The 18,976-nt window shown below is 45.8% G+C and overlaps 1 protein-coding gene and 1 long non-coding RNA gene across 3 annotated transcripts in view; both read right to left on the bottom strand.

Moving 5' to 3' along the window:
• The window catches only part of LOC143955546 (uncharacterized), a 48,478-nt gene that overhangs the window by 12,138 nt on the left and 17,364 nt on the right, over positions 1-18,976 (bottom strand). Inside the window, exons 2-3 of one of the 2 annotated variants that reach the window (XM_077465595.1) lie at positions 18,809-18,932; positions 18,595-18,692 (exon numbers count right to left, since the gene is read on the bottom strand). In XM_077465595.1, the coding sequence (XP_077321721.1) occupies positions 18,595-18,692; positions 18,809-18,932 (222 nt within the window). Of the gene's footprint in view, positions 1-11,642; positions 12,222-18,594; positions 18,693-18,808; positions 18,933-18,976 lie in introns of both variants that reach the window. The other variant, XM_077465596.1, reaches the window with a different exon arrangement.
• Positions 13-1,325, bottom strand: LOC143956133 (uncharacterized). The gene is made up of 3 exons (XR_013269832.1): positions 1,221-1,325; positions 226-384; positions 13-109 (listed from the first exon to the last, which is right to left on the bottom strand). It is a non-coding gene; the product is annotated as an uncharacterized LOC143956133 (long non-coding RNA).

Genomic DNA, 18,976 nt, shown 5'->3' on the forward strand with positions numbered 1-18,976 from the left:
AGTTTCTCAGTCCCACCTACCTGATGATGGTGGGGGATGGTGTGACCTTCCTGTGTGGAATACAGAGGACGGGGACATCTCTCTGGTGGGTTCCCATTACTGGATCCATCTGTAGGAAACACACACACTGACTGAATACATTGTTTCTATGTGTTTATCAGATGATGGGGGATCTAGGTGGAGCCTCCGTACTGCTCTCTCCTTTACAATAAAGTCTCCTCTTACCCGGTGATGTGAGGGGCGGCTGATTGTCCATCATGACGTCCTTGTAGAGATCCTTGTGTCCTTCTAAATACTCCCACTCCTCCATGGAGAAATAGACAGTGACATCCTGACACCTTATAGGAACCTGACACACACAATGATACAGTCACCATCCAGCATCTGCTAGAGATAAAAGACATCAGAGTAACTATGGAGCAGGATTGACAACCGTCAGTAAACTTACTAACAGTTTGTACAAAATCATTGATTTTTACAATGGTCTGTAGTATGGATGAGCTCAGGCGTGTTCGCATGGAACACGTGCAGAACCCGCCAGGAAGTGGGCGCAGCACTGCGCTAATCACAGGCAGTGAGACATTGCCCGATCTCTGCAGCCGCACATCGGGGCAATGTCTCACTGCCTGTGATTAGCGCAGCACTGTGCCGACTTCCTGGCGGGCTCTGCACGTGTTCCATGTGAACACGCCTGAGCTCATCCCTAGTCTGTAGATATCATGGGCTAATAATTTGTTATGATATGATAACTTTTTAAGTATAAATCGGGCAAATTACTTGTTAAGAGTATTGTCAGTGTGTGTGTTTATACGGTTTAAATATCGATTGCCTTTGTTATAGAGTTCTGTCACCTTTCAGGCTGTCAGAATAAAATATGCTCAGTTCGTAGATTTTTCATGTCTTGTCAGTAAGGATGAGCTCCGGCACGTTTGCATACTCCACGTGCAGAGCCCGCCAGGAAGTCGGCACAGCACTGCGCAGTGAGACATTGCCCGATCTCTACAGCCGCGCATCGGGGCAATGTCTCACTGCCTGTGATTAGCGCAGTGCTGCGCCGACTTCCTGGCGGGCTCTGCACGTGGAGCATGCGAACACGACGGAGCTCATCCCTACAAAATTCTGTGGGAGGTTGGCAACAGTGACTATGGAGGAGGAGGGCGGACATGACGAGGGGGGGGGGGGGGGTTACTGGGTGTAAACATAATATAAGATCTTATTACCTCCTCCGTCGCCAGCTCCAGCGATGTCTCCTCTTTACTTCCTCCCGACTCACCTCTCCCCTAGAATTTCTTTGTTAGCCCCCCCCCATGTCATGTTCTCTTTCTAGTAGCTCACTTCCTGTCTGTGTATCACTTCCTGTCTATATATCACTTCCTGCCTGCATCTGACATCACTTCCTCCCCATCTGTGGTATCACTTCCTGTGTCTGTATAATCACGCATTTCCTGTCTCTGTGTTCCACTCTGATTTGCGTTTTTGTCCCACGTAATAAAATAGGAAAATATCTCCACCTTGACAGTAATGTCATTAAAGGGGGAGTCCTGTCTATTATCAGTATGTGAATATTATAAGATAACACTGCTGGGGTAGGAAAAAATAGAAACCACCAGGACCTGTAACCATCTTAATCACTTTTGACCTCCAGAAAGTTTTACCCCCCCCTCCTGACCAGGCCATTTTTTTTTTTTTTTTTTTTTTTGTTTAAAGACATTTTATTGAAGTTTAGTGCATAACATAAACATTAAAATCAAACGTTAGGGTACAGAGCAAAAAAATGTTACAATGCCTCAAATAGTAGATGCAACAGTTAACATAAGAAGAACCGAAGAGTAAACAGTTGTACGCTTATAATGGTATAAGGTGAGGTTATCTGATAGGTACAGTGTTATAGTCGTAAGTACAGTGCTCTACTGTGATTTAGAAGATGTTAAGTGAGCAGAACAGGCACTGTGCTTATTTGAAAAAAGCGAAATCCAATACAGAGTCATTATCCCTTAGTAGGTAAATGCAATTATTGTCAATAGTATGTTGGTGTGGCAATGGTATGCGTAGATAAATTCAGAGATATACAGTAAGTGGTAATCTCCAGTGTAAAGAACTAGAGCGTAATGCACTAAGGGATGTTTGTTAAAGGAAGGGGAACTGGTCCAGCCAGTCATTTTCTCAGATCACTGACGACCAGGCCATTTTTTGCGATAAGGCACTGCATTATTTTACCTGACAATTGAGTGGTCGTGCAACGCTGTAACCACAAAAAAATTAAGTTCCTTCCCCCCCCCACAAATAGAGCTTTTTTTTCTTTCTAATTTGTTTTCAATTAATTAAATAAATCAATTTAGGCCAATATCAATATTCTGCTACATATTTTCGGTAACAGAAATTCCAAAAAAGCATATATTGATTGGTTTGCGTAAAAGTTATAGCGACTACAAACTATGGGATATTGTTTTAGTAATGGCGGCGATCAGCGACATAGCGGGGGACTGTGATATTGCGGCGGACAGTTGGGACACTGGCACTTTTTTTGGGGACCAGTGACACTAATACAGTGATCAGTGCTAAAAATATCCACTGTCACTGTACTAATGATACTGGCAGAGAAAGGGGTTAAATTCAGGGGGGGTCAAAGGGTTAAATGTGTGCCTAGCTGGGGTTTTATTAAACTGTGGGAGGTGCTTGAGCTAGAGGAAGGCATAGATCAGTGTCCCTGCTTTGTATTATTATAGGCTTATCTGTAGCTAAAACGTGTGTTGTAAGGGTTTACAACCACTTTAAAGGGGTTGTAAAGGTTTGTTTATTATTTTATAAATAGGTTTCTTTAAGCTATTGTTGGTTCACTTACCTTTTCCTTAGATTTCCCTTCTAAATGTTTTTTTCTTTGTTTTCTTTGTCTGAATTTCTCACTTCCTGTTCCTCCTCAGTAAGCTGTTCTGGCTGACTAAACACCGCTCGGATGATGGTGTGAAGTTTACTGAGGAGAAACAGGACGTGAGAAATTCAGACAAAGAAAACAAAGAAAAAAAAACATTTAGAAGGGAAATGGAAGGAAAGGGTAAGTGAACCAACAATGCACTAGCTTAAAGGAACCTATTTAGAAAATAAAAAAACAAACCTTTACAACCCCTTTAAATATACTGTACATTCTATCATCCGGCAGTAAAGATCATTCCCCCCCGGTTTCTGTACACTACACTATAGATTGGACTGATCCTGGATGTTGCCACCTCGCTACAGTTATTGCCTCTGAGGATACTGATGCCCCCCCCAGGGTTGCCACCTGTCCAGGATTCAACCGGACAGTTAAGGTTTGGAATCATGTGTCCGGGTTTCACGCTGTCAACATTATTCAGACCGGACTATGTCTTCCCAGCAGGGTTGCTGGCTGCAATTGTCTAAGCTGAGAGTGTCTGTTACACTCTCTTTCATGCTGCCCAAAGCCACCACTAACAATCCACCCTCCACATACAGACAGGAGAGGAGAGAGGGCTCGATCTACTCCTCTTCTCCCTGCCCCTACCCCTCTGTGTCTGCCCACACTCCATTCTCCAGGGCTGTGCCTCAGAAAAGAAAAGTGGGGATGGGAAATTTGAAGTCCAGCAGCCTCAGATACATCTGGATGAGAGGTTCTGACTGCCAAGGGGTGAGTGAGCTCACCATCCATCCCTGTCTGTGACTGAAGTCTCCCCCCTTCTCTCTCCTGCCTCTGAGTGAGTACACTAAGGTAAATTAGGGTTCTCAGAGCACCCCTTACATCAGAGTTCCCCTTTACACCAGAGAACGCAGTATTCCCCCCTTACATCAGAGTTCTCTCCATACATCAGAGTTCTCAGTGTTCTCCCTTCTTAACCACTTCAGCCCCGGAAGAATTTACCCCCTTCCTGACCAGAGCACTTTTTGCGATTCGGCACTGCGTCACTTTATCTGACAATTGCGTGGTCTTGGTCTGCGCAAAAGATATAGTGTTTACAAAATAGGGGATAGTTTTATGGTATTTTTATTAATATATATATATTTTTTTACTAGTAGATTTTTATCGTGACTGCGACATTATGGCGGACACATCGGACATTTTTGGGACAACTGTCATTTATACAGCGATCAGCAATATACAAATGCACTGATTCCTGTGTAAATGACACTGGCAGTGAAGGGGTTAACCACTAGGGGGCAGTGTGGGGGTTAAGTGTGCCCTGAGGAGTTTTTCTAACTGAGGGGGTGTGTGGCTACGTGTGACACGTCACTGATCACCGCTCCTGATCACAGGGAGCAGTGACACTGTCACTAGGCAGAAAAGGGAGATGCTTGTTTACATCGGCATCTCCCCTTTCTTCTTCTCCGTGAGGCGATTGTGGGTATCCCCGCGGCGAAAGAGTCCGCGGGACACGCGACCCGACTCACAGAGCTTGGTGCATGCACCCGCAGACCGCCTCTTATAGGGCAACATACAGGTACGCTAGTTACATGTTATGAGCCCTTCTGCCGACGTATATCGGCGGTTGGCAAGCGGTTAAGGCTGCTTTCACACTGGGGCGTTGGGGATGTTGGTGGTAAAGCACCGCTATTTTTAGCGGTGCTTTGCCGTCATTTTAGCGTCACTATTCAGCCGCTAGCGGGGCACTTTTAACCCCGGCTAGTGGCCGCAAAAGGGTTAAAACCGCCCGCTTTGCCGGCGGCTCTGCCCATTGATTTCAATGGGCAGGGGTGCTATTAGGAGAAATGTATACACCGCTCCTACAGTGCTGCAAATTGCGGCTTGCAGGACTTTTTTTACCGTCCTGCAAGCGCACCGCCCCAGTGTGAAATCCCTCGGGCTTTTGTACTGGAGTATTTTTAGCGATATAGCGCCTGTAAAGAGCCTCAGTGTGAAAGCAGCCAAAATCAGGGTCCCCAGAGTTCTCCCTTTATGTTGGGGTCCCCAGAGTTCTCCCTTACATCAGAGTCTGCACTCTTTTTTTCCAGCTGCTGCCACCTCCTGCCGAGAGGCATCCCACCATGATATATAAATGTATAATAATAATAATAGTGTGTGACGGTAGGGGGGAGGGGACATTAGAGTGTAAGCTCCTCTGATACAGAGACTGATGTGAGTGTGGGGGAGGGGACATTAGAGTGTAAGCTCCTCTGATACAGAGACTGATGTGACTGTGGGGGAGGGGACATTAGAGTGTAAGCTCCTCTGATACAGAGACTGATGTGACTGTGGGGGAGGGGACATTAGAGTGTAAGCTCCTCTGATACAGAGACTGATGTGACTGTGGGGGAGGGGACATTAGAGTGTAAGCTCCTCCGATACAGAGGCTGATGTGACGGTGGGGAGGGGACATTAGAGTGTAAGCTCCTCTGGTACAGAGGCTGATGTGACAGTGGAGGGGACATTAGAGTGTAAGCTCCTCCGATACAGAGGCTGATGTGACTGTGGAGGGGACATTAGAGTGTAAGCTTCTCTGGTACAGACTGATGTGACTGTGGAGGGGACATTAGAGTGTAAGCTTCTCTGGTACAGACTGATGTGACTGTGGAGGGGATATTAGAGTGTAAGCTCCTCTGATACAGAGGCTAATGTGATTGGCTCAGTGTTCTCTGTACAGCACTGCGGTATATGTCAGACATATATAAATGTATAATAATAATAATAATAGTGTGTGACTATGCTCTGGTCGGAGGCCAGTCTCTCTGTGGTAACTCTGATCCCACACTGTGATTGGTTATTGTGGACTGAGTGCAGCCAGTCACAGTGGACAGATCTGAGGTGTGTTTCTGTGGAGAGCAGAATCTGCCCAGTGACTGTGATCCCTCTCTGTGATTGGTTGGTGTGGAGGGAGTGCAGCCAATGGCAGTGGAGGAGGTGTGAAGCGGGAACTCTGAGGTGATGGCTGTGAGGTGTCCGGCTCTCCTCAGCTCTTCTATGACTGAATCCTCCATTTTGTTTTACATTGGTGACAGAAGTGACGGTGGAATGGGTTCTGTTTTCTGTCACAGGAAATGTGGTAAAGGTAAAATAATATCAGAGTCACATTTTTATATCCTCTATATGTATATGTACCGTCTGCTGGAGATAAAACAATGTATTTTTTCTACTTCACAACCTGAAACTTTCTGACTGCATGTGGTGTGATTTCCTGTCTGTGTGACTTCCTACCTATGTGTGACACCACTTCCTGTCTGTGTGACACCACTTCCTGTCTGTGTGAATTCTTGCCTTGGTGTGACACCACTTCCTTTCTTCCACTTAGTAGAGGCGAGATCAGTAGCTGCTGAACAATGTGAGTATTGTGTCCTACTATATAGTGTATCTCCAATGCTACAGAGATTAAAGTAAACCTGTAATTGCTATTTAGTAACATATAATATATATATGACTGCTTTGGGTGGGGGTGGGAGGACTCTGGATCTGTGGCTACTCTGTGTCACTCTAAGGTGATTGTAACCCAAAAAAAACCACCACATGTTCCTGTCCCTTTACCCACTTCAATACCGGGCACTGCCACTTACCCCCCTTCCTGCCCAGGGCAATTTTTGGCTTTCAGCGCTGTTACTTTTTAAATGACAATTGTGCGGTCGTGCTACATACTGCACCCAAACAAGATTTTGATCATTTTTTTCCCCACAAATAGAGTTTTCTTTTGGTGGTATTTGATCACCTCTGCGGTTTTTGTTTTTTTGTTTGCTAAACAAATAAAAAAAAGACAGAAAAAAAAGTTTTTCTTGGTTTCTTTCTGTTATAAAATTAGTAATTTTTCTCCTTTGCTGATGGGCGCTGATGAGGTGGCACTGATATGCAGCACTAATGCGCATTGATAGACAGATGCCAATTGCCCCAAGTGTTGGGCACTCATAGGTGGCACTGATAAATCGGCACTGTAAGGCTGCACTGATGGGTACTTATGGGTGACACTGATAGGCATCACTGATGGCACTGGCATGCATTGCCAATTGGCATCTGTCTGGGCACTGATTGGCATCCCTGGTGGTCCAGGGTGGCATACCTGGTGGTAGAGCTGCACGATTCTGGGCAAAATGAGAATCAAGTTGTTGTTTTTTTTAGGAGAAAGAGAGATTGATTGAGAGAGCGATTGATTGATATTGATTGATTGAGAGCGATTGATAGAGAGAGATTGATAAAGAGAGAGAGATTGAGTGATAGTGATTGATTGAGAGAGATTGATTGAGTGCGAGAAATCGACTGAGAGAGAGCGATTGATTGAGAGTGATTGAGAGAGATTGCTTGAGAGATTGAGTGATAGCGATTGGTTGAGAGCAATTGACTGAGAGAGAGCGATTGATTGAGAGAGATTGAGTGATAGCGATTGATTTAGAGAGATTGATTGAGAGCGATAGATTGAGAGAGATTGATAGCGGGAGATCGATTGATTGAGCATGATTGATAGAGAGAGAGCGATTGATTGAGAGCGATTGATTGAGAGAGAGCGATTGATTGAGAGCAAATAATTGAGAGTGATTGCTTGAGAGCAATGATTGAGAGAGATTGATAGAGGGAGAGCGATTAATTGAGAGCAATGATTGAGAGAGATTGATAGAGGGAGAGCGATTGATTGAGAGAGATTGATTGATTGAGACTGAGAGATTGATTGAGAGAGAGAATGATTGAATTTGAGTGATTGATGGAAAGAGAGAGTGACTGATTTGGAGAGAATAAACATTTACTGATTCTTAAATTTTTTTTAAAAAAAGCCGTACAGCATCTCACATTTGGCCAGTGTCACTCAGACCCCTTTCACACCACACCGCCCATTGCGTCGGCGGTAAAAATTTGCGGCGCATTCCGGCCGCTAGCGGCCGCTTTTACCCCCGCTAGCGGCCGCGAAAGGGTTAAAACCGCCGGCAATACGCCACAATAGCAACGTTTTGCCGGCGGTATTACAGCGCTGCCCCAGTGATTTCAATGGGGAGCAGCGGTGGAGGAGAGGTAAACACACCGCTCCAAAGAAGCTGCTGGCAGGACTTTTTTCTGACGTCCTGCCAGCGCACCGCTGTAGTGTGAAAGCCCTCGGGGCTTTCACACTACACACAATGGTGCAGCTTCTTTAGGGCGGATTGCAGGCACTATTTCTAACGCTATAGCGCCTGCAAAATGCCCTGGTGTGAAAGGGGTGTCAGTGCTGCAGTCACGCTTGTGATGGTGCGCTGTCCCCGGGAAGAAGAAACATACTGACCAATCACATTCTTTGCGGATGTCAGTTCCGGAATCCCCCGCCATTAGCATTTCACGCTGGCTCCCACGGCTTCCCCTCTGCTCCGTAACAGGTAACCTCACGCCACGGCCACAATAGTGATGCCAGCTTCCTGGCGACAACCTCGATCGCTGCACGGTGTACCCTTTTCAGCTGACAATACAGACAATTTGTTTAATGGTCAGAATTGTCAGAATCCGGGATTGCGATCGCGGCGGGCGGAGAATCTCGATAACGAGTCTCCATGATTAATTGTGCAGTTCTACCTGGTGGCCATCCATTGTGGGCATCCCTGGTGGTCCAGTGTGGGCATCCGCGGGGGGGTCTGCGCTGACAATCAATCAACGCAGACCCCCCTCACTGTCAGGAGAGCCACCGATCGGCTCTCCTCTACTCACGCCTGTCAGATATGAGTGAAGAAAAGCAGATATACAGCTTTTCCTGTTTGCACTGTGATCGGACACGGCTGATCACCGAGGTCGGGGTTGCGGTGCGTCAGACTGACACGCCTCACCCCCGATCTGTGCAATGCGCGTCCCCGCGGGCGTGTGCTGGCTGTTATCCTAAAAGACGTCATATGGCATCCAGTCAGGATAACGGAACCACCGCCCACCCGTCATTCTGCTATTAGCTGGGTGGGAAGTGGTTAACCGCTTCTGGACCGGCTCACACAGATATACTGCAGCTGGAGGGCACGTACAGACAGAATAACGTAGAGCAATCTCAGGAAAGTCATTCACACGCTAAGAGAGATTTTCAGCAAGCACTCCTTTACCGAGATCTTCATCTGATGACTCGGTGCCACTCAATGGAGATTCCATTTCTGTAATGGCCTGCAGCAATCCGCCATTTTCCTCAACCTCCTCCTCAGATGACCCAGGCTGCTGGGAAGGGAGGGGGGCAGATACTGACTCAGGTGCAACAGATCCTGAGACAGGAGTAGTACTGGGGCCACCATGTGAAGCCACATTCTTACCCCCCATCCATACTGTCACCGTTGTTGTGGCACCCACCATCTGCTAGCACAGGAACTATCCAACTATCCATCTGTTGGAATCTCTCCTCATTCTCATACTTCCCCCTGAACACACCACTGCTTTGCTTTAGAGAGGCAACCAACTTCTACTTTTTCAATGCCTCCTCCAGAGACTTCAGTTTGGAGACTTCCCTCTTACTGCTTCCAGACTTACTGTGTGATTTCTTTTTCCTGAAATCTTCTTTCATGACAGCAAGTTTCTGTTCCTCCTTAGTAATGCGGCAAAGTCTGTTCGCCACTTAATCCTGAAAGACTCTCTTTCTGCTCTCTGTACAGCACTGTGGTATATGTCAGAGCTATATAAATGTATAATAATAATAGTGTGTGACTGTGGGGGGGGGACATTAGAGTAAGTTCCTTTTGGTGGAGACTGATGTGACTGGCTCAGTGTTCTCTGTACAGCACTGTGGTATATGTCAGAGCTATATAAATGTATAATAATAGTGTGTGACTGTTTTGAGGTCTGAGGCGTGTCTCAGTGATGACTCTGACCCTACCCCGTGATTGGTTCACCAGACCGACATGACATCCATTACAGGTAGTCAAATGAGCATGGGTAAAAATGAAGATATATCCTCCAGTATGATATAGCCCCCAAATGGTATGTCTGCCAACAATGTCATAAATATAATGATAATGTCATAAATCAAAGAGATGATGAAGTAGGGATCTGCTACTCTCTGCTGTCTGACTATGCACATGCCTGTAAATATATATATATGTGTGTGTGTGTGTGTGTGCTTTATAAATTTGTGCATCATTTTTACTTTGTTTTTCACCCTTTTGTTTTACCATACATGGGTGAGCTGAACGTGCCTGGGTGTTAGTCATTGCAGGTTCAACAAATGTTACTGAACTTTGGATCTCGAATTTGAACCACATTAAAGTCCATGGGAGCTGAATCTTTGATATAACATTAACCATAAGCATATAGATTTACACCAGCATAGAAGTAATACAAGCTTTATAAAAGAAGAGATGAATAACGGTACATACATCCAATGTTCAAACAAGTAAAAGACCCAATAGGAGTCCTGGTGGAATTGCGCACATACTGTATCCTCCAACTGTTGTCCAACCAGCCTGGAATGGAACTTCTCACCAGCAGGAACTGTGATGTGGCAATGGAACTCAGAGTCAGCCTATCTACTCTGCACTTTAGTCCTTCCCTAGTAGTATATAAGTATATAATAGTCTCTTCTGTTCCAAGATTTAGCTGCATGGATGGGACATGTGGGTAAAACTTTCTCTTTGTCTCTCCACTTCCTTCTTTTTGGGGATTCAAAAGCCAACAACCAGGGGCAGGAGGTGCTTACATATAAGAAGTTTTGACAATGTTTTAAAATGATTACCAGTTTATTTAATAATCGATCATGCACCTTCATAGTATATTTACACATTCGACATCACTGTACAATTATTTTTCTTTATATTACATATTATACTTTTCACCTACAGTGCTGGAGGACTCAATTTCCAGGAATGAATGAACTAGGAAAGAATATGCAGCTCTTATTAGATCCAATCTCTTCTGGGGTTTTATACTGCAATGCAGAAAAGACCCCAGCGCACACATTGATCCTTCAATAATAACCAAGCCCTGGTAGAGATATTCCTTTCCTCAGTGTGCCTGCTTCATTCGTGATGCTGAGGGCCCTGAGAAGGGCCAAGATGCAGAGTCTAAGTTACCACCCGGCCATCAACAGAACTCCTAAAGGTAGAAATGTTAGGCTGCAGGCGTTAACCAGGTTGCAATCCTATGACTAACCAAAGAAGACAGCTAAGGGATCAAAGGCTAGAGTACACAGGGATCACAAGGCTGGAATGACTGACGACACTGCGAACGATTGAGGCACGTTGGAGCTGGAAGAACAATGGAGGTCATGGAGACAATACTGGGAAGCACTGAAAAGAACTTGGGAAAACAGGAGGGCCATCTGCTAGGGTGTGGATGTGTTGCCTGAAAACACATCCACACTACATTCTCCGACAGCTCTCCTCCACCATCCACACTACATTCTCCGAATGCTCTCCCCCCCACAATCCACACTACATTCTCCGACAGATCTCCTCCCACCATCCACACTACATTCTCCGACAGATCTCCTCCCACCATCCACACTACATTCTCCGACAGATCTCCTCCCACCATCCACACTACATTCTCCGACAGCTCTCCTCCACCATCCACACTACATTCTCCGACAGCTCTCCTCCACCATCCACACTACATTCTCTGACAGATCTCCTCCACCATCCACATTACATTCTGACAGCTCTTCTCCGATCATCTACACTACATTCTCCTACAGATCTCCTTCACCATCCACACTAAATTCTCTGACAGATCTCCTCCACCATCCACACTACATTCTCTGGCAACCCTCCCCCACGTTCATGCTTTATTTTTCCATGTGAATTCTCAGGTGTTCAACTAGGTTTCCTTTTCGTGTGAAAGATTTCCCACACTCTGAACATGAATAAGGATGCTCACCCGTGTGAATTCTCAGGTGTTCAACTAGGTTTCCTTTTAGTGCAAAAGATTTCCCGCACTCTGAACATGTGTAAGGACGTTCACCTGTGTGAATTCTCAGGTGTTCAACCAGGTTTCCTCTCAGTGTGAAAGATTTTTTGCACTCTGAACACGAATAGGGACGTTCACCTGTGTGAATTCTCTGATGTCTAAGAAGTACCTGTTTCTCAGTGAAAGATTTCCCGCACTCTAAACATGAATAAGGACGTGCAACAGTGTGAATTCTCAGGTGTTTATCAAGGTCTCCTTTCTGGGTGAAAGATTTCCCGCACTCTGGACACAAATAGGGACGCTCACCTGTGTGAATTCTCTGGTGTTGCACAAGGTTTCCTTTCTGAGTGAAAGATTTCCCACACTCTAAACATGAATAAGGACGCTCACCCGTGTGAATTCTCTGGTGTTGCACAAGGTTTGCTTTCTGAGTGAAACATTTTCCACACTCTGAACATGAATAAGGATTCTTACACTCCATGTGAGACGTTACATGGATATTTCCAATCATAGTATGTGATTGATGAGAAGATTCCCCCTGATCAGAGGGATCCATTGATGTCTCCGGACAGGAAGGTCTGTGATGTATATTTTGTGTATTTGGATTTCCTCCTGGAGGATCCTGTGTGATGACATTATCTTCTGACTTACAATCAGCAGATAATAGAAGACGTCTCTCCGAGGAATTTCTGACATCACATCCATCTGTTGGGCAAAACAAAAGAAGTAAGAAATGTTAGTAGTTCACAAATAAGTGGAGTTTTAACTCCTCCTCCCCGTCGGTGGAATAAGTGGAAATGCCGATCTCACAGCTGGGCTCCTGTTCTCCCTCCAAAATCAACCAAAAAAGTCTTCACACCGAGTCCATATATGATCTGAAAAATCTTTAAGATTAAATAGCTATAACTGAGGCTTCATTAGCCAAAATGCGTGGTTTGTTACTACATTGGATTGCCTGAATTTGCCTGTATTTTAAACTATAAAGAATTTGTAGATCATATATGGACTCCAGCATGAACACTTATCTAAAAAAAATTGTGTACAGTATCTCCTCCTCATTTGTTGGTAAGATAATGTTTTGTTAGGGAACAAAGATGAACCTTTCATATGGTGTACAGTATCTCCTCCTCATTTGTTGGGAACATGACATTATATTGAGGAATGGAGATGGACCTTTCATATGGTGTACAGTATCTCCTCCTCATTTGTTGGGAACATGACTTTATATTGAGGAATGGAGATGGACCTTTCATATGATGTACAGTATCTCCACCTCATTTGTTGGGAACATGACATTATATTGAGGAATGGAGATGGACCTTTCATATGATGTACAGTATCTCCTCCTCATTTGTTAGGAACGTGACGTTATGTTGAGGAATGGAGATGGACCTTTCATATGGTGTACAGTATCTCCTCCTCATTTGTTGGGAACATGACGTTATATTGAGGAATGGAGATGGACCTTTCATATGGTGTACAGTATCTCCTCCTCATTTGTTGGGAACATGACTTTATATTGAGGAATGGAGATGGACCTTTCATATGATGTACAGTATCTCCTCCTCATTTGTTGGGAACATGACGTCACATTGAGGAATGGAGATGGACCTTTCATATGGTGTACAGTATCTCCTCCTCATTTGTTGGGAACATGACGTTATATTGAGGAATGGAGATGGACCTTTCATATGGTGTACAGTATCTCCTCCTCATTTGTTGGGTACATGACCTTATATTGAGGAATGGAGATGGACCTTTCATATGGTGTACAGTATCTCCTCCTCATTTGTTGGGTACATGACCTTATATTGAGGAATGGAGATGGACCTTTCATATGGTGTACAGTATCTCCTCCTCATTTGTTGGGAACATGATGTTATATTGAGGAATGGAGATGGACCTTTCATATGGTGTACAGCATCTCCTCCTCATTTGTTGGGAACATGACGTTATATTGAGGAATGGAGATGGACCTTTCATATGGTGTACAGCAGGGATGTCCAAACTTTTTTCAAAGAGGGCCAGATTTGATGAAGTGAACATGCGCGAGGGCCGACCATTTTGCCTGACATTCTTTGAACCATTAAAATTCGGTCTAAGTGTGTCCATCCGAGCAATAATACACTTCCCCACAAGAATTCTCTTGCCTTTGTGGCTGTGTGTGGTGAATAGATGAGCTCAAGTGTATTATTTGGATACACCATATTTATTGACGTATAACACGCACCTTCACTTTAAGAAAACTTCAGGAAAAAAAAACTTAAAATTTTAAATAAAGAACTGTGAAGCAAAACAAGGATCAGTGTCTATCTGCAGACCCACAATTGCTAGGAATGCAGCGCTCACCATTGCTAGGAATGCAGTGGCCACCATTGCCAGGGATGCACCCACCATTGCCAGGGAATTCACCCACCATTGCCAGGGAATTCACCCACCATTGCCAGGGAATTCACCCACCATTGCCAGGAATTCACTCACCATTGCAGGGAATGCTGCCACCATTGCCGGGAATTCAGCCACCATTGCCAGGGATTCACCCGCCATTGCCAGGGATTCACTCACTATTGCCGGGAATGCAGCCACCATTGCCGGGAATGCCGCCACCATTGCCAGGAATGCATCCACCATTGCCGGGAATGCACCCACCATTGCCAGGAATGCAGCCACCATTGCCAGGAATGCAGCCACCATTGCCAGGGATTCACCCGCCATTGCCAGGGATTCACTCACCATTGCCGGGAATGCAGCCACCATTGCCAGGAATGCAGCCACCATTGCCAGAGAATTCACTCACCCTTGCCGGGAATGCAGCCACCATTGCCGGGAATGCAGCCACCATTGCCGGGAATGCAGCCACCATTGCCGGGAATGCAGCCACCATTGCCGGGAATGCAGCCACCATTGCCGGGAATGCAGCCACCATTGCCAGGAATGCACCCACCATTGCCAGGAATGCAGCCACCATTGCCAGGGATTCACCCGCCATTGCCAGGGATTCACTCCCCATTGCCGGGAATGCAGCCACCATTGCCGGGAATGCAGCCACCATTGCCGGGAATGCAGCCACCATTGCCAGGAATGCACCCACCATTGCCAGGAATGCAGCCACCATTGCCAGGGATTCACCCGCCATTGCCAGGGATTCACTCCCCATTGCCGGGAATGCAGCCACCATTGCCGGGAATGCAGCCACCATTGCCGGGAATGCAGCCACCATTGCCGGGAATGCAGCCACCATTGCCAGCAATTCACTCACCATTGCCGGGAATGCAGCCACCATTGCCGGGAATGCAGCCACCATTGCCGGGAATGCAGCCACCATTGCCAGCAATTCACTCACCATTAACGGGGAATGCAGCCACCATTGCCGGGAATGCAGCCACCATTGCCGGGAATGCAGCCACCATTGCCGGGAATGCAGCCACCATTGCCAGCAATTCACTCACCATTGCCGGGAATGCAGCCACCATTGCCGGGAATGCAGCCACCATTGCCAGGAATGCACCCACCATTGCCAGGAATGCACCCACCATTGCCAGGGATTCACCTGCCATTGCCAGGGATTCACTCCCCATTGCCGGGAATGCAGCCACCATTGCCGGGAATGCAGCCACCATTGCCGGGAATGCAGCCACCATTGCCAGCAATTCACTCACCCTTGCCGGGAATGCAGCCACCATTGCCAGGAATGCAGGCACCATTGCCAGGAATGCACCCACCATTGATAGGAATGCACCCACCATTGCCAGGAATGCACCCACCATTGCCAGGGATTCACTCACCATTGCCGGGAATGCTGCCACCATTGCTAGGAATGCAGCCACCATTGCCAGGAATTTCACCCACCATTGCCAGGAATTTCACCCACCATTGCCAGGAATGCAGCCACCATTGCCAGGAATTTCACCCACCATTGCCAGGAATTTCACCCACCATTGCCAGGAATGCAGCCACCATTGCCAGGAATGCAGCCACCATTGCTAGTAATTCACTCACCATTGCCAGGAATGCAGCTCCACAATTGCAATTGCCAGGAATGCAGCCACCATTACCATCAGTGCAGCCATGGAGGGCAGGACGAGTGCCAAAGACATCTTACAGGAGAATCTCCTGTTTACACAACGGCCTCTTTAAGAGAAAGTCCCGCCTCCTTTGATGGACAGCACAGTCGTCCAATGGCAGAGACGGGACTTCCTATTACAGCTGCCGTGTAAACAGGAAGTTCTCCTCCTGTGTGCACGGCACTCGCCCCGCCTCCTCCCTCCGAGGCAGCCGGACTATACATCTTTTGTGGCCCCGGCGCTGGGAGATCACCGGGGGCCACAAAAGATATATATGATTAAACAACCAGGCGGGCCGTTCAGAACCGGACTTTGGACATGCCTGGTGTACAGTATCTCCTCCTCATTTGTTGGGAACATGACGTTATATTGAGGAATGGAGATGGACCTTTCATACGGTGTACAGTATCTCCTCCTCATTTGTTGGGTACATGACCTTATATTGAGGAATGGAGATGGACCTTTCATATGGTGTACAGTATCTCCTCCTCATTTGTTGGGAACATGGCGTTATATTGAGGAATGGAGATGGACCTTTCATATGATGTACAGTATCTCCTCCTCATTTGTTGGGAACATGACGTTATATTGAGGAATGGAGATGGACCTTTCATATGGTGTACAGTATCTCCTCCTCATTTGTTGGGAACATGATGTTATATTGAGGAATGGAGATGGACCTTTCATATGGTGTACAGTATCTCCTCCTCATTTGTTGGGAACATGATGTTATATTGAGGAATGGAGATGGACCTTTCATATGATGTACAGTATCTCCTCCTCATTTGTTGGGAACATGACGTTATATTGAGGAATGGAGATGGACCTTTCATATGGTGTACAGTATCTCCAGCATGTTTGTGGAGAACATGAAATTATATTCAAATTCAGTGGGAATGCATGTGGTGAAGGGGTAGCATGGAAGCAATACAGCTGTACAGTCATCCAATTGCTTCCACGTAACAGCAGTTTTCGTGTCAGGTTTATACACACTGAGTGTAAACCCCCCCCCTGCTGCTGACAATATTAGCAGTGAAAGGTTAAAGGAGATGGCACTTAGTATATACAGTACACTTGAATACACTGGTGCACCAGTATCTGTGACAACTCTGTATCAACTATTCATGGATATTTGTGATTATCACCACAATTCCAACACATTTATTTTATTGCTCAGGGCTCCTGTTCTGTTGGTTAAATAATTGACTTTCCAGACCTTCTTTAGAAAGAGTATAAATGGATTATAGCTAGCGTGTACTTCAAAAGGATCTTTAGTGGTGTTTATATTAACACTAGCTGCTCAGTTCATAAGGGTGGAATAACACTGAGCACCGATTTGTCCTCCACCAGCTATTCGCAACACTGTGCACTTTACCATATCCATACCGAAGGCATAAAAGGGAACCTCCACACTTACACTGCGAGGCCTAGCACACTGTGGTCCCAGGCATGGGCCGTATGGAGGGTTCTGTAGCGGGCTCTAATTTAGGGACCCAGCCATTCAGTAGGGTTCGTCAAGTGCCAAGCTACCCCTACCAACAGAACCTTCGCCATTTTCCTCCACCATTAATTATCTTAACATTTACCTTAAAACTACAAACCTTATACTCGGAAGTACAATGAGACTGTGACCTGTTTCCTCCATATTGTCTGCTACTTACTTGTATTGATAGGTAGAGAAATTTCTTCCTGCTCACGCTTCATAATCATCCAGACCTCCTCCGTGGGTGACTGATCACCCCCCACATATGGCTCCACTTCTTCGTCTTTAACCTCAACTTTTATTTTAATCAGCTCTTCACCCTAAACCCCAAAATAATAAAAAACATCTATTAATGGGAAATGGGTGGTGCAGGGAGCTCAGGTTGTACTTTTGGATGTAGAAGGAAGTATTAAAATGAGAATACATCGTAGAATGTAATCTCATATCTTAGAATCCATTTTTAGGTCTACATGCTCAGTCCCACCTACCTGATGATGGTGGGGGATGGTGTGACCTTCCTGTGTGGAATACAGAGGACGGGGACATCTCTCTGGTGGGTTCCCATTACTGGACCCATCTGTAGGAAACACACACACTGACTGAATACATTGTTTCGATGTGTTTATCAGATGATGGGGGATCTAGGTGGAGCCTCCGTACTGCTCTCTCCTTTACAATAAAGTCTCCTCTTACCCGGTGATGTGAGGGGCGGCTGATTGTCCATCATGACGTCCTTGTAGACATCATATTAACCGATGTGAAGGTCTACAGATCTCCAATCACTAATCTATATTCTTGAACAGTTTCTGTATTTAGTATTCATTACTAACCAGTACTGATATCTAGAGAAGGTTCCTCCTCTTTAGTTGTCACAGTCATCTCTTCTTTCTCCTCTTTAAGCTCAGCTTTCACATACATCTGTCCTTCATGCTAACAAAGAAAATAAAATATTAAAATGTGAAGACCAATAGGCTAAGAGAAGAGTCATTTCATACAATCTAGAGTCACTTTTATGTTCTTCCCATCTACCTGATGATGGTGAGTGATGGTGTGACCTTCCTGTGTGGAATCCCGGGAATACAGAGGACCTCCCTCCTTCATAGGCTGCTGAGCTCCACTCATCGACATCTCTTCTTCTTCCTCTTTAATCTCAGCTTTGATGTCTTTCAGTTCTTCACCCTAAACCACAAAGATGATAGACTATATTTGTAAAAAATGAACAAGAGATTACAAAGAAGAATGTCCTGTCATAGATTTGAATTCTTTATGAATTCTATTTGTTCAGTCGCACCTACCTGATGATGGTGGGGGATGGTGTGACCTTCCTGTGTGGAATCCCGGGAATACAGAGGACGGGGACATCTCTCTGGTGGGTTCCCATTACTGGATCCATCTGTAGGAAACACACACACTGACTGAATACATTGTTTCTATGTGTTTATCAGATGATGGGAGATCTAGGTGGAGCCTCCGTACTGCTCTCTCCTTTACAATAAAGTCTCCTCTTACCCGGTGATGTGAGGGGCGGCTGATTGTCCATCATGACGTCCTTGTAGAGATCCTTGTGTCCTTCTAAATACTCCCACTCCTCCATGGAGAAATAGACAGTGACATCCTGACACCTTATAGGAACCTGACACACACAATGATACAGTCACCATCCAGACACATCCCTTG

Source organism: Lithobates pipiens, unplaced genomic scaffold, assembly GCF_037356315.1.
Source record: "Lithobates pipiens isolate NorthernLeopardFrog02 unplaced genomic scaffold, aLitPip1_a1.2 Scaffold_35, whole genome shotgun sequence".
In the NCBI taxonomy this organism is placed as follows: domain Eukaryota; kingdom Metazoa; phylum Chordata; class Amphibia; order Anura; family Ranidae; genus Lithobates; species Lithobates pipiens.